Source organism: Scomber scombrus, chromosome 7 (genome assembly GCF_963691925.1).
Source record: "Scomber scombrus chromosome 7, fScoSco1.1, whole genome shotgun sequence".
NCBI lineage: Eukaryota > Metazoa > Chordata > Actinopteri > Scombriformes > Scombridae > Scomber > Scomber scombrus.
This window is the reverse complement of record NC_084976.1, coordinates 24,068,013-24,083,449: the sequence shown is the minus strand read 5'-3', so window position 1 is coordinate 24,083,449 and position 15,437 is coordinate 24,068,013. Positions and strand designations below refer to the sequence as shown.

General features: G+C 39.0%; 2 protein-coding genes across 2 annotated transcripts in view; both read left to right on the top strand.

Annotated features, from left to right (window-relative positions):
• ankmy2a (ankyrin repeat and MYND domain containing 2a) overlaps window positions 1-15,437 on the top strand; it is a 366,395-nt gene that overhangs the window by 170,300 nt on the left and 180,658 nt on the right. The gene's annotated exons all lie outside the window — the stretch shown is intronic.
• syngap1b (synaptic Ras GTPase activating protein 1b) overlaps window positions 1-15,437 on the top strand; it is a 102,827-nt gene that overhangs the window by 68,842 nt on the left and 18,548 nt on the right. The window contains exons 4-13 of the mRNA XM_062422502.1: window positions 2,550-2,671; window positions 7,222-7,375; window positions 7,739-7,837; window positions 9,779-10,018; window positions 10,908-11,243; window positions 11,413-11,557; window positions 12,453-12,597; window positions 12,701-12,937; window positions 14,175-14,376; window positions 15,160-15,362. Of these exons, the coding sequence (XP_062278486.1) occupies window positions 2,550-2,671; window positions 7,222-7,375; window positions 7,739-7,837; window positions 9,779-10,018; window positions 10,908-11,243; window positions 11,413-11,557; window positions 12,453-12,597; window positions 12,701-12,937; window positions 14,175-14,376; window positions 15,160-15,362 (1,883 nt within the window). The remainder of the gene's footprint in view (window positions 1-2,549; window positions 2,672-7,221; window positions 7,376-7,738; window positions 7,838-9,778; window positions 10,019-10,907; window positions 11,244-11,412; window positions 11,558-12,452; window positions 12,598-12,700; window positions 12,938-14,174; window positions 14,377-15,159; window positions 15,363-15,437) is intronic.

Here is a 15,437-nt window from a genome sequence, read left to right as displayed (position 1 = left end):
GCAGTCTGTTAATGGATTTCCATATTATACACAAATGAGAGCGAACCACTGGTTGCCTGGAATGGAGGGAAAAATATGTTCAGGTTTATAAAACCCAGCAGCACAGTTTACGGTGATGTAAAGTGACTTGTAGTAAATGGGCTAAAACACGCAAAATGACTACAAAAGACAAGCAACACTAAAGACTGTCACTGCTTCTCCTGGGATCATCATGTCTCTCTTTTTATACTGGAAGCAACCTCAGTCAAAGAAGATAGAGGAGCCGACAGCGAAATACGTTCTGTCTGTGGACAGAAATAATCTGTTTATTGTTTTATTCATGGCGACAGAAACTCAATCACAAGGTATTAAACGTGCACATGAAAGGGCTTAAAAAGATAGATTGATGTCTTATTACATTTTTGCCAACCATCAATGTTGCCCGTCTCCTTTCCATTATTGCTGCCAGTGTTTGCACACTGTCACCGTAGCTGGAAATAGCAGGACTTGTTTTCCTCCCTTCAGAAATCTGCTGTCCGCTCACTGTTGCCGCTATGATAAAACAGCTTCGGCACACTTGAAAATTCCAGGAGCCAGCTAATCCATTAAACTAATGTGAAGCTTCAATTTGGCTGGGTCAAAGTTTTTGTGTTTCATCATTATTTCATAGAGACTGAGATGAGTGTTTTCATATCAATATTTCAGGTTCTCTGATTGGATGAGTAAGCCTGTGGGGCATGAGGAGAGACACTGTAAACTTAGGATGCAGACTAAACTTTTCTGCCTTTGTTATTACTTTACTCTTTGCATACTGTCAATAATTATATGCTCTAGGTATTGGCTTTGAAATAATCTCCTAAAAAAAAACACATTGTCTTTCAGTATTTTGATTATCTTTGTTAGCAGTTCATTTGAAGGCTTGTTTGACAATTTAAAAAAAAATTACTTTACAAATAGCCGCTGAATCTGTTTCAACCTGAAATGAACCTGAAACCATCTAGCACCAGCGTAAATTTGTGCATGCAAATGCAGCCCAGTGAAGATGTTCCCACTATTACCTCACTTTATTGGAGCTTATTGTAATGCATGTTTTTCTCTCTCTGTATTGAATACTTTGACTTTTTGAGACTTAAAGTGTCGGACAGAGCAGTTAATCGAATAAGATTTAGTCATGCAGGCTATTAGCTTGGAACCAGCAGATGGAGCCAAGTCTTTAGTCATATCCTCAAGACAGGCTTCAAAGCCACTTGACTCATGCCAGATGACGAAGTGTCATTTCCCTGCATTCGTTCACCAACTGAATAATACTGTTATGCTATAGGTATATATAAATTATATGATTGTGAATTCTCAGAAGGCACCTGATAGCTGCATGGCTGTAGCTTCTTTGCATCACAGTGTCAGATAAGAAAGAAAAAGCGATATTTCATGCATGTTTTAAAGGCATTTGAGCTATAAAGCTACTTTCACAGTTCACATTTTAACATTTAGAGTGTGAAAACAGCTTTGAAATTTGACATTTAAGGTCTACAAAATTGAAACAACTTAGTTTTAAAATGCTATTAGTGAGCTGAAAACCTGTTTATTTTGGTGGGAAATGTCACATCTTTTCTTGTGTGGTTTCACCTCCCCCCCACCTACCTATTTTCTTACTCGCTGTCAGAGAATTAAAATTTTATGCACACTTAATACAAATGTCCTTTTTTTACTTGGTCCCATTTGAATGATTTGTAGGATCTTTGAAATCTTGCTCAGTATCTCACTATAGGAAGTGTCTTCTGATGTGACCAATTAGGGTTAAAGTCATCTTTTAAGTCTGTCCATTCAGGTTCTTGTGAGCAGATTGTTCCTGCAAATCAATCAATCAATCAGACTTTATTTGTAAAGCACTTTTTATACGAACGAAATGTAACACAAAGTGCTTCACACCATAAAATAATACCCTTCTCAATCCAAACACAAAGCAATAAAGGACTTTGTAATTAATAAAGCACCCAACAATAACAGCACGCAATAAAGAAATGAGAACAAACACATCCATCAAACCTTTTCAAGAGCTATTCGTCCTTAAACATGAATAAATTGCTGTTCTGGTATCTCAGATTGTGTGACTCTGTAAGGAAGCTCATGTAGGACAAACTGCGCTCCTTTGTGAGACATGCTTTGGGACTGTATGGCACACCACTGCCCACCACAGGCTCTGTTTCAACACTGCAGCTCTCTGTAGCAAGTGGACATGTGTGGGTGTATGATTTCATGTTGATAATAAATGTACCTTGTGCTCTCCCCCATCACGCATCCTGTGTTTCATTTGTGTGTGTCTCCATCTGATTTTTGGTGTTACTTAACTACATCTGCCACAAAACCACACTGACTTCATACATATCATGTTTATTTCACGATCATCAATCTTTCTCCTCAATCCATACCTCACTCCTCTCTTCACCACTCAACCGCTCATATTTGCCAACCACTTGTCGGTCTCCGTCACTCCACGCCATTGCACGTCGTCCCCTCCCCTCCTTCTCCATCTGTTTGCCCTTGTTGTTGCTCTCCTCCACCCGCCCCAGAGTTTCCTCAGTAGAAGGTTGAAGGGCTCCATCAAGAGGGCTAAAAGTCAGCCCAAACTGGACCGAACCAGCAGTTTCCGCCACATGATCCTCCCCCGCTTCCGCAGTGCCGACCAAGACAGGTCAGTGTGTGTGTGTGTGTGTGTGTGTGTGTGTGTGTGTGTGTGTGTGTGTGTGTGTGTGTGTGTGTGTGTGTGTGTGTGTGTGTGTGTGTGTGTGTGTGTGTGTAGGCAGGAATGTTTGTGAAGGATTTTGAGCATTCATATGTGCATTAATCTGCTGTGTCTGGCTCTGTTTGGCAATGACGGTCTGTGGATAGTGTATAGCTGCATTAATGTATGATGAAATATGTTTTTTTGGTCTGTTTCTCCCAGCCTGTTGATGTAAATGTTATGACATCAGAAAAACAACTTCCTTTCCAATCCATCCCAAAGCATTTTTAACGGGATGTTGGTTTGGAGCATAATAGAGTTAGAAGTCATTCAAAGCTTAAAGCAATTAGGAGTCAGCGTCAGTAAGGGGGAAAGGTGATTTTTACTCCATTAATAATGTGGAGGAGGAGGCTGCTCAGACATTTGCTATTTTATAATTTTTTTAATATGTTTAGTTTTTGTTAGAAATTATTATTTTAGAGTCTGGACCAGCGTGTCTATTGGCATATAAGCATGTGTTGTTTTCCAGAGAAATTTTGACCTAGAAATGCAAAAAAATATATAGCATCTATCTTTCTATATATATATATATATATATTCATTTATATATATATTGCTATTTATTTTACTCCTCAATGTCCCAGTGCAGTGTCACTTACAATTACAACACTCAGCACTGTCGCTGTTTCTCTGCCAGGGCGATGAAAAAACATCTCCTTCTCTCCATGGCAACCAGCAGACAGCCATATGGTGGCTGCACAGAAGATAATGAGTCATCGGAAGATTTGCTTAATTATACCTCTTCTGTATCATGTAGATAGTTGTAGCAGTGCTGGCATTCTTCAGGGGCAACAGCACAAGAGGGCTACATTTTGGGGGGAAAGATTGTTCAGAGCAAATTTTGGTTTGGCAGAAGTTTATATTGGGGAGTTTCTGTTTTGGAGTTGTTGCGCTTTGGTTTTGTTTCCAGAGGAATTATTTAGAAATGTACAATAGCACTGTATAAAATTTTAAGTTTGTAGGTTTCAAATAATGTAGTCAAGGTGTATTTATGACAACAATTTTACACCAGCAGTTTTATTTTGAATGTTCAGCCTCTTCGGTGCAAATATGCAGTACATCTTAGTCATCATAAAACCAAAACCCCCAAAATCTACACCTCCACCCTGATGTATGGTGTAGGTTTTATGAGGGAAGTTAATGAGGGATCATGTTTTTCACCTTAAATTTGCATAATAAGTCATAAAAAAAAACGAAGTGTCCCAAGTATTTTTCCCCTTCATTTTATTTAAAAGCTCTTACTTAACAGCTGCAGCAAAGACAAACTTCAAATGTGAGCAAGGTCATCTTGATAATATAAACGCAGGGCAAAAATGCACTCAGGAGAAGGCTAAAAACTTTTTCAAGCCAGGTACCTGCCAAGATGTATTTCCACATGATTTATTCACACGGGATGGTGGATGTCTATTATACCCCGTTGGTCTAGAGGAGAAGCAGAACGGACAAAAAAGTCAAGAGCGTTGTGAAGTCGAGGTTGTTTGCCAAGGCCCTTGCGGCTGGGTTATTTCTGTCAGGCGAACTGTGTTCTGTGTTGGCGAACATCTGCAATTTTGTTTATTTGTATTTTTCTTTGTTATCTTTATTTATCCAGGGAGAGTTTGCTGTGAACACATTCCCTTTCTCACCAAGGATTGAAATTCATGCAGCCATAAACATGTCTTTGAGCTCCCAAATAGGCTGTAAAATCTGTGGTGATATATTTATATTTTTTCAAAGTTATTTTTCCAAAAAAATACTTTTAATTGATTGATACCACAAATTTTGAACTCATCTGAGCATATACTTCCAGTACAATACTGTATCTACCCTGTCATGTAGCTGCTACACATTACAGAGTTTGTTCCCTGTGATGACTTAAATGTATTTTTAGTGTTTTCTGTATAACATCTTGTATATTTTTCATTATCAGTGAATCTATTGGTTGCTTTTTCAATTAACAAATTAATTGTTTAGCCTGTAAAATGTTACAAAATATATATTTTTTTTTAAAACAGACATGCAATTTAAGAAGATACAAAAGAAGGAGAAGCAGAGGGTTGAAATTAATAATCTGCCAGTTATTGAAATAGTTGCAATTAATCTTAGCCTTTAGCCCTCATCAATGTCAGTCAAACCTTACTGAATTAAAAAAGTTATGCTTTTTGCTCTGCTCAAGTTTGACTCTCTTTTTTGCTTCAACTAACTATTTTTGTTAGTTGTTGTTGATTAATCTGAGTTTCTTTCTTGATTCATCAATGAATTGTGTGATCTATAAAATGTCAGAAAATGGTGAAAAATGCCCATGACAGTTTCTCAGAGCATAAAATGCATGTTGTGTTGTACAAAGATATTCAGTATTTGATGATATAAAACAAAGAAAACCAGATAATCCTCACTTTTGAAGGAGCTGGAACAAAAAAAATGTTGGAACCTATTTTCACTATAGCTGTAGATAATTTGTTGATTTGACTGAACAGTAGATTTACTGTTCTAATCTTTTTAGCTCTACTTATCAAGAGTTTATTCAGTGTTTTGAGGTCAGACCTCTTCTGCTTGATAGTTCACTGTGAAGAGGCACAGAACATATTTAAGGTGATGATTGAATCCTTAATCTATCATCACTGGTGAGGTTGTTTTCTCTGATTTGTTGTGACCTGTTAAGATTAATAAGATTTGAAGTGTGTGTCATCTTTTCATTTATCTCCACTGAGACCTTTCATAGACTTTCCTCAACCTGTATGCACTCCTGCTCTCTTCTCGATCTCTTTATCCACTCTGACCTTCTTGCATCCTTTATTCCCTCTTATCCAAGCTCTCACTTGCTTCATCTCCAAAGGATCCACTGTTTACATAATCAACACGATTTCCTTTGAGAGGTCTTTTTCTCTCACCTCTTTCTCTCAGTCTTTCCTTTTTCTCACATCCTCTCATGACCTCCCCCACTCTTTTCTCTTTTCTCTTCTGTATTCCCCACAATCTGACTCATTCCTTTGGGTCTATTTTTATCTCTCTCTCTCTCTCTCTCTCTGTCTCTCTCTCTCTCTCTCTCGCTCTGCTTCTCTCCCCCCTCTCAGTCCTGTACATGTAATCAGTGCTGTGTTGATGAATGTTATGATTGAACGTAGGCAAAATCAGTGTGAGCGCAGGGGAGAAGCTTAGAGTCGAATGCAGCACACAGGACATACAATCTCTTTTTTCTTTTTAAATCTTTCTTTTTCCACATTTCTATTGCCTCTTTTCTTCTTTGACTCCGTCGTCACACCTGAGCGTCCCTCCTCGTTCTCTGGTTAGACTCACTGTGTCATCAAACGTCCGTCTAACTGACTTTGTGGTCGTCTGCTGAGCTGGTTTTGTGCCTCTTTGCATGCATGTGTACGTAGGAGTGAGGTGAGCATGATGGATGGGCTCTGGCGGAAACCTTGTTCACTCGTTAGTGTGAGCCACGTGCATATGTCTGTCAGGATTAATGACATTAAAAGAGTCACTGATATGAAAGGTTTTAACACACTGTGTGTTGAGTTTACTGTACCCTGTTTTTTTTCCTAGAGGAAAATACTGGATATATCTGTAAAAACAGCTTCTTAAATATGAGTTAAACTTGACTAAAAAGAAAAATTAAGTCATAAGATGAATGTGCACTGCGTATTGTCCTTTAGTCTAGCAGTCCTCTTACTTTTTTTGTAATCAAACTGAAAAAATGGACAAATCTTTAACACGTGAATAATATTTCCTTTTGATTGTGTTTAATTGCTGACAGGATATAAGCAACCATTTACATTTCAAACAAGGTTATAATGAGCATTTCAGAATAGGTGTACAGGATCAGAGTCACTTTGCTGTCCACATGGTCCTTTGGATTTTCTTTAAAAGTCAACTAATGAACCTTGTGGCATTACATCAGTCTGTCCACTTCACAGCTGCCCGTTGAATAATTTAGAGCGGCGAGTTTCAGAATGTTCATTATTTTTTATTACCTGAAGTGTTGCGTCTCCTCTTTATTTCTCTTTGCCTGTTAGCGATACAAGGTTAATAGCCTGGACGCATTCATTAATTACTTGCGGTTGTTGGCGAATACATCTAAAATGTTGAAAAGTCAGAATGTGGTCAGTGTAGGCAGCAGCCTAGCAGGACCAAATTAAATTTATGTTAGGATTTATCTTAAAGAAATATAAAATATGGTAAAGAAAAAGCTTTTGTACGAAAGGGTTTTCCTCCCTCGCTAAAGAATATGTTGTTTCCGTATTTTGTGGAGTTTAATGATATTGAACTTCACAAATATACTCAAAGACATGAACTAGTTGTTACCCATAGATATTAGCGTTGTTAATATCCCATTTTTTGCTGAAATTCAACATCTTGTGAAGCACTTATATGGATGTTTGTCAGGACACAATGATACCGAAATGAAATGTAATGCTATCTTCCACAAGAAAGCCCTCTCTGCCCTCTCCACATCTAACCACAACTATCACTCCTCCCAGGACCCGTTTGATGCAGAGCTTCAAAGAGTCCCACTCCCATGAGTCCTTGCTGTCTCCCAGCAGCGCTGCCGAAGCGCTGGACCTCACTCTGGATGAGGACGCCATCATCAAACCTGTCCACTCGAGCATCCTGGGACAGGAGTACTGCTTTGAGGTGAGAAGTGGGCTGCACACTATGGGCAAACAAAGAGCACACTCACACAAAGTACTGTAGCTGTAAATGGCACCAAAAATGTTGTTCCATCCTGACAAGTGACAGTGATGTGAAATGGACTGTGAATTGAAAATATTGTTTTTCTTTACTTGTGACAAAATGAAAGAAACAAGGACACTGAAAGGAGCTCGAGTCCCTACATAACTTGCTGCAGGATTATGTCAGCTTTTTCATCACATTTCCATTAGTGGAACATGACAGAGGTTGAGAGTGAATACAAGGCATTGTTTTTGCGCCTTAGTTGCAGTCTCCATAGTTACTAATGGCTGTGGTTGTTGAATTTACCATTGGCTATAACCTCAGGTGACTACGACATCAGGAACCAAGTGCTTTGCGTGTCGCTCAGCTGCAGAGAGAGACAAATGGATCGAGAACCTGCAGAGAGCTGTCAAGCCCAACAAGGTGAGGGGAGAGAAAGGGATGCGGTAGAGGAAAAAAAAAGAAAAAGGATGATCCCTCTGTCTGTGTGTCTCTCTCTCTCCTCCCCGTCTCCTGTTGTTGTCTGTTGTCAACAAGAGTGCACCACTTCATTTCTCTGTGTGAACTCCATTCTCGTGTCTGTGTGTGTCTGTGTTGAGCAATTTAGTCGCTTTTCCAAGCAAATATTAAAGCTGCACGAGGTAATTTTACAGGGAGGAGGAACCAAATTGCAGTTTTGAAAAACTTTGATATCCACAAATCCGGTAATGTGATGTCAGTAAATCGCACACAGCAGGGTCATGTTTACTAACCAAGCATGTCTCTGATACTTGATACTGAAGGATACTGAAGGGACAAGACACGAAAGATCAAACACTGGTGAATCCAGGTCCTTTCTAACTACTTAAAACAGTTTCAATGTGTCCACACCTGACACCAGAATATAGTTAATTCATGCAGATGGGACTTTCTGTTTGATTTAAGCAGAGACGATTGTGTATTTCCACATATAAATCTTTCCTAGTGCAGCTTTAAAGCACTGTGATTTTCCATTCTCACAGCTTAAGAAAACAACAAATCTCAGCTCTTCATATTGGCTCAGAGTAAAACCAATATCCTAATTTTCACCCAGATTTCATAGTTCTGTAAAATTGTCCCATGTCTCCTTTCTCTCTTATTAAAAAAGTGAACAGGCATGCAAGATATACAGCTTTGATGGCAACCAGAGTTTAGGAGTTATTAAGCCAGACTGAGATGAAACATCACCCGAACTGAATGCATCGTCCAGATGCTCGGGCCGTGGGGGTCCTGGCTGAGTCATGGAGCTCCAAGGACTCCAGACGGGGGCTCTTTCCAAAATCCCATCCCCATATCCTCCACCCCTAAACAACTCACACATCCCAGACCAGATGCATCGACAGAGATAAGAGTCACTGCAGAGACAAAGATTATCATTACATTTCTTAACTTTCTGCAGCCTGTTAATTCCCGCTTTGAGCTTTGATTGTTTTTTTCAACCTGCTCTAGTGTCGTTTTTTGATAGTAAGCGAGATATGACAGAAACTAGGGAAGATGTACCATGATATCAAGATAGAGGAGACGAGCACATGCTGGTACTGCTGCACTGTATGTGCACTAGCAAACTGAGCCACCAGATGCCCAGTGCATTCAAACTCAGAGGTGTAGAATTAATTATGCTTCATGCTCGGCACTAGTTATCAAAGAGCATACAAATGGAGAATTTAAGAATGTTGGATCTTGCTGATGCTCACGTATTGAGCTGGCTAAATTAGGACCTAAATGATCCGAACCAAACAGGGGGCTAAAACAATGGCATCTCAGTGCAACTGAAATGACTCAGCCCCCATTCTCTGAAACATCACTCTGCAATCAACACGGCACTCTCTCCCCCCATGGGGGATGTCAAATATAGCTTGGGCTTTGTGATCATGATTAGGAACTGTAGCTGTCTACAGAAACATTACCATTATTGTTTGTCCCTCGTCTTTGCAGCACATGTGCGTTTGTCTCTTTTTTCAGCCAGTTAGACTTCTCTGCTGCTCTTATCCTCCATAGTTTCTGTTGTTATCCTTCTTTTGTGTATCTCTGTCATGCTTGTCTTATGTCTGTGTATTCAAACCCAGAGTTGACAGCAATTTATTAAGCACAGCCTACAATCCACAGTAGCTCGCCTGCCATGTCACCAGCCATTTCTTTCTTGTCATTTACTCTGTGCTCCTGTAGGCTGACCTGCTGTCGCCGGTTATTCACACATACCGTCCCTGCTTCCATATCTTAGAACAGTTTTCTTTGCTGTTTGTCATGTTTCCCCCTGCATTGTATCATCTTGTCGTGCGACGCTTTGTTATTCCTTCATCATTAGATACACTTGACCTTATCTGACCCGATTTCATGTGCACGCAGGACAACAGCCGAAGGGTGGACAATGTACTCAAACTGTGGATCATCGAGGCCCGCGAGCTTCCAGCCAAGAAGCGCTACTACTGCGAACTCTGTCTGGACGACATGCTGTATGCACGCACCACCAGCAAGCCCCGCACTGACACGGTTTTCTGGGGCGAGCACTTTGAATTCAACAACCTGCCAGCCGTTCGCAACCTACGCCTTCATCTATACAAGGAGACAGACAAGAAAAGACGCAAGGTGAAAAAGAAATCTGAAGGATAACTTGGAGTTTGGAGAATTGGTAGTAATTTGGTGTATTTGAAATACACCTAAAAGTTGGAAGTTAGTAGAAAACTGTCATCAAATCTTGGCACAGTGCTCCATGCTCCTCTTATGTTTTTACAACAGAAATTAGCAATTTGGTACAGTATATTGGAATGTCAATTCAAGAAAAACAGAGAGATGAAGAAATAACTGTGAAATAGTTGGGGTTTTTTTGTTTAGGTCATTGGCTTTATAATACAGTAACCAATGAAGCTAATAATAAAGTGGCATCTCAAAATGGTGACACTGCTTTTGTCTTTGTCATTTGCGTAACTGGCTTAACAACAAACCATTTTGTAACACTGCCTTTGTTTGCGGCGCAGTTATGCAATGTAGTGAAGGTTGCGAGAAAAAACTGTAGTGTATCTGCTCAAAAACAGAGTGGAGGCTTAAAAGAGAGAAAAGACAAACAATAATTGATTAAGTAATCATTGAGTCATTGCCATGGATCAACAACCCTATCAACCCCCTGCATATAGAGTGCACAGTATTAGGCCATTTTGTGTAATTTACCAGTAAAAAATGTTTTATCCTCTCTCTCCTCTTTAGTTTTTGTCAGTCTTGAAAAGAGTGTTTTTTAAGCATGAGAATGAATAGTCAGTCACAAATAGAATTATTCTCAATTTAGTGCAAGAGTAGCACCACCATAGCAAAACGACTCATTTCTAGCTTCAAAATGACACTCCAGGGATCCAGTGTTAGTCTTGCTGCTCATTATTTATTCAGTGCCAAAGCGTTAGATGATTTTTTTTTTACATTTTAAACTTTCAAACTATTATTACAAATGTTTATCACAACTAATATCTACTGTTTCTCCTTGAAGGAAAAGAGCACATACTTAGGACTTGTAAGCATCCCCATCTCAAGCATCACTGGACGTCAGTTTGTGGAGCAGTGGTACCCGGTCATCCAGCCCAGTGTCCTCACCAAGGGAGCTGGTGTTGGAGGGGGGAAGATCATCAATGCATCCCTACGCCTCAAATCCCGCTTCCAGACCATGAACATACTGCCCATGGAGCTGTACAAGGAGTTTGCAGAGTACGTCACCAATAACTACCGCACCCTGTGTGCTGTGCTGGAACCTGTGCTAAGTGTCAAGAGCAAAGAGGAAGTGGCCTGTGCACTGGTGCATATACTGCAGAGCACTGGGAAAGCGAAGGTACAGGACATTTATTTTTCTATATGATTTAATGGTATGTGTCAAAATGTGAAGCTGGTCTAAAAAACTAAGTGTTTTCAATCCTTTTGAACAGACAGTCAAGCTTTTGTTTCTGCTGTTAACTTGATGAATGTGATAGAAGAGAAATCATTTTGTCCTCTTTCTCCAGGACTTCCTGTCAGACATGGCAATGTGTGAGGTAGACAGATTCATCGACCGAGAACACCTTATCTTCAGAGAGAACACTCTGGCCACCAAAGCCATAGAAGAGTACCTCAAACTGATCGGACATAAGTACCTCAAGGATGCTATAGGTGAGTCAGAACTTTTGGGGTTCTTGAAATTTTTCATTGTATAAGCTGAAGCAATTTTGCGAAGATTATACTATTTTCAAATTTATTTTATATCCAGGGGGTATACTTTTGGAAGTTTTGGAATGATAAAACTTTTAATTAAAGGAAAAATCCTCCCCAAGATACTCTCTCAACCTGCTCCATTGCTTTTGCTCGAAGTGATAGTTTAATTTGCAGGGAATTTTATTATTCTTCAACTCGTGTCAAACTTCTGTTCTTTTTTATATTTCTGCATGGAGTTTGATGATATATTGAATTATGTTATTACCCGAGCTCAGCAGTAGTGCTTTATGGGATCAAGAAGCACCTCACAAAAGTAGAGGAATACAGCTTTCCAAAAGGAAGGGAAAGGCTTAATATATTGTATTTGTTAGACTACTTTCAATAATTAATGGGTTTTTTTTACAAATATATACAAAATCCCAAAAATTACACTGTAGTTTAGAGCTTCTGTGTTAAACATAAGAATATTCAACCACCAGTGCCGTGGATACTTGTAAACAGGAAGATCGTTAGATAGATCATTCTGCAGTATGATTGAAATAATTGACGAAATACAGAAACTATCATTTTATTCTAAACTACAGTTGTTAGGTTTATCATCTTGATAGTTAGCTTATTGGCACATTAACACACCATCCAGATTTGTATTTTTTGCTTTCATGCTTCTTTTTTTTTATACTGCAGCGTGTCTTGTGGCAACATTGCATTTGTGTTGTTGTATAATTTGCTATTGATGGATAAATCTATTCTACCATAATGGGTTTTTTTTTTGTGAGACCATTGGTTGTTGTTAAATTTTAATATCAATGGCACGGAGCTGATCTTTGTGTTACTAATGAAATGTCATTTGTAGGGGAGTTCATAAGGGCCTTGTATGAGTCAGAGGAAAATTGCGAAGTTGACCCCATGAGAACACCACCCTCTGTGCTCGCAGACCACCAAGCCAATCTGCGAATGTGCTGTGAACTGGCACTCTGCAAGATCGTTAACTCCCATTGGTGAGTAGTTAACAAAAGTATTGAGTAACTTTATTCCTCTATATTAAAAAGAGGGAAGAAAAGAAACTGATCCTGATCCTAGTATGTATATATCCATTCACAGTGTTTTCCCACGAGAGCTTAAAGAAGTATTTGCCTCCTGGAGAGTGCGATGTGCTGAGAGGGGTCGGGAAGACATTGCTGACCGTCTCATCAGTGGTTCCCTCTTCCTGCGCTTCCTGTGTCCTGCCATCATGTCCCCATCGCTCTTCAACCTCACCCAGGAGTATCCCGATGAGCAAACGTCCCGCACGCTCACCCTCATCGCAAAAGTAGTGCAAAACCTGGCTAACTTCTCCAAGTCAGTTTTATTCTATTCAATCTAAAGTCCTTACACTAACCAGTCACTAACCAGTGCGCAATAGTAGACCGTCAATTCCAAAAATCAATCAAAAGTAAAAACATAGGAAAAACTTCGGGGATTCATAAGAACACAGATCTAATTTCTTAACTAAAAAGAAAATGTTTATTTGATATTTCTTTGTGAAGCAAAAGTAAAGTTGGCCTTCAGTTACATAATATAGACATTTTTTAAACATCTAAATATGTTCAGTTTTTTTATCCTGCAGTCAAAATTTAAATAAAACATAGAGTCATCACAACATAAGTTCTGCATTCAAAAGGAACTCAATAGTAAATGGCAGTGTCATCAGCATAGAGGCAGAATTAAACATCTGGATCATTTTTATCTCAGCATATTGATGAAAATCATGGATATTAGTGGATGATCAGCTCAATTCTTATTCTTAACCTCTGAAAAGGAATGTTTGTTGACTTTTTCAATTACTAAAATGTTTTTTCAGATTTTTCCCCATATTAAGCTATAGAAATATAAAAATGCATATTATTCTTTTGCAAAAAAATAGAAGTATAGTAACAAGTCCAGTAATAAGAAAACCCCATCAAACCTTAAATATTTGTTTCTTTCGAAAATTGTGTAAAATTCAAATTTGTCTCAGCACCAGTTATACCCAATTTATGCAATTCCAAGACTTTTTAGGGACCCTAGTATGCAGAAATATTCAAAGAAACATTTTTTAGAATAGGCAAAAATAACACATTTATATTGCATGCCATTGCAGGTTTTTGCCCAAATTGCATGGGATTAGTCTAAGTGGGCATGTCTGTTCAGATATCTTGAGGTGAGGCTTCAAGGAACCTGTCTGAAAATGTCCATGCCAGTTTTTCCCTTGCCAAAATTAGTTATCAAGCCCCCTTCTTGTGAAGGTAGCATGACATGATTGGTACCAATGAATGCCTTAGGTCATATAGTTTGATATGATACCAGTATCTTCACTACCTCTGAAAGACAGTAATGTCAGCCGAGGATGCCGGCATCCTGGTGGGCGGTGGTTTGCGTAGAAGAAACAAAATCTCCTTTTAAGAGTTATCAGAGACAGTGATTCTAGTTGACATTTAGTATCACTGTCAAGTATTGCTCACTTTTTTACTTATTCTGTGTCACTTTCTCTTTCTCTCCCCTTTACCCCCACAACTGTCTATCTCCTTCTTTGTCTTCTTTCCTCTCCATCTTGCAGGTTTGGCACCAAAGAGGAGTACATGTGTTTCATGAATGAGTTTTTAGAGATGGAATGGGCCTCCATGCAGCAGTTCCTGTATGAGATCTCCAACCTGGACAGTGTCAGCAATGCAGGCGGCTTTGAGGGATACATCGACCTGGGCAGGGAGCTGTCTATATTGCACAGTCTCCTTTGGGAGGTCATGGCTCAGCTCAGCAAGGTGAACCCAAACATAGTGTTTATTATAAACTGCAATTTTATCAGATAACCAAATATTAGATATGTTGTACATTGTAGTTCTTTCCAAAAATGTAGATATGTTACATGGGACATTTTTTAAGATAATAGTACTATTAATGGCTATTTTAAGGACATTTAACAATAACATTACAGAAAATTTCTTGCATTTTTATCCCAAATGTTCAATTATACTTTCTTCTTTTTTGGTAACTTTGCTGTATTTTTAGTCACTTAGCTATACAACCACTGGACACCTATATTTATACTATCTCATGTACAAAGAAAATATTTTAGCTACACTGATGATATAATGTGGTGCAGTTAAAAAAAACCAATAATTATGACTTAAATTAAATAAAATGTCTAGAGTTGATTTAATACCTTTCTGACGACAAAAGTCATGTTTATTTCAGAGCTGTTGCACTGCATAGCAGGTGTTCATGTTATTGTGTCCACCTTTTGCACATCACTTGGGTGTTTTATTACCATGCAGCCAGGCTCAACCAAACTCCGATGGATATGTCATTTCAGGACTGAATTTTAACAATTCAGTCTAAAAAATGTTGTGCTGATCTCTCATCTGACAGCTTTTGCAAAAAGTGACTGTAAGTCATTAATGAAGCCTAAGCTGTCATTAACTTACAAGCACCAGGTGAGTAGAGGTAGAAATATGGCATTTTAATGAAACCTTTAAATCATGTAGATATAAAAAATATTTAATAAATCTGCAGCAAAACTAATTTTCTTTTTCTTTTAATTGCAGGATGCCATCATCAAACTGGGTCCTTTGCCTCGCCTCCTGAATGACATTAGTATGGCCTTGCGTAACCCACACCTCCAGAGACAGCCCAGCCATCAGACAGACAGGGTCCAGGAGAGGCAGACAGACAGGTTGCTGTCACGGCCGAGCTTCAACAGGGGCATTTCATCCGAGTTCCAAAATCTTATGATGAGGGATCTTAATAGGTAGGCAACATGTTGTGATCATAACAGCTCCGCTGAGCATCTCACTGTCATTTTATCTTCAGCTGTCTTCTGCTT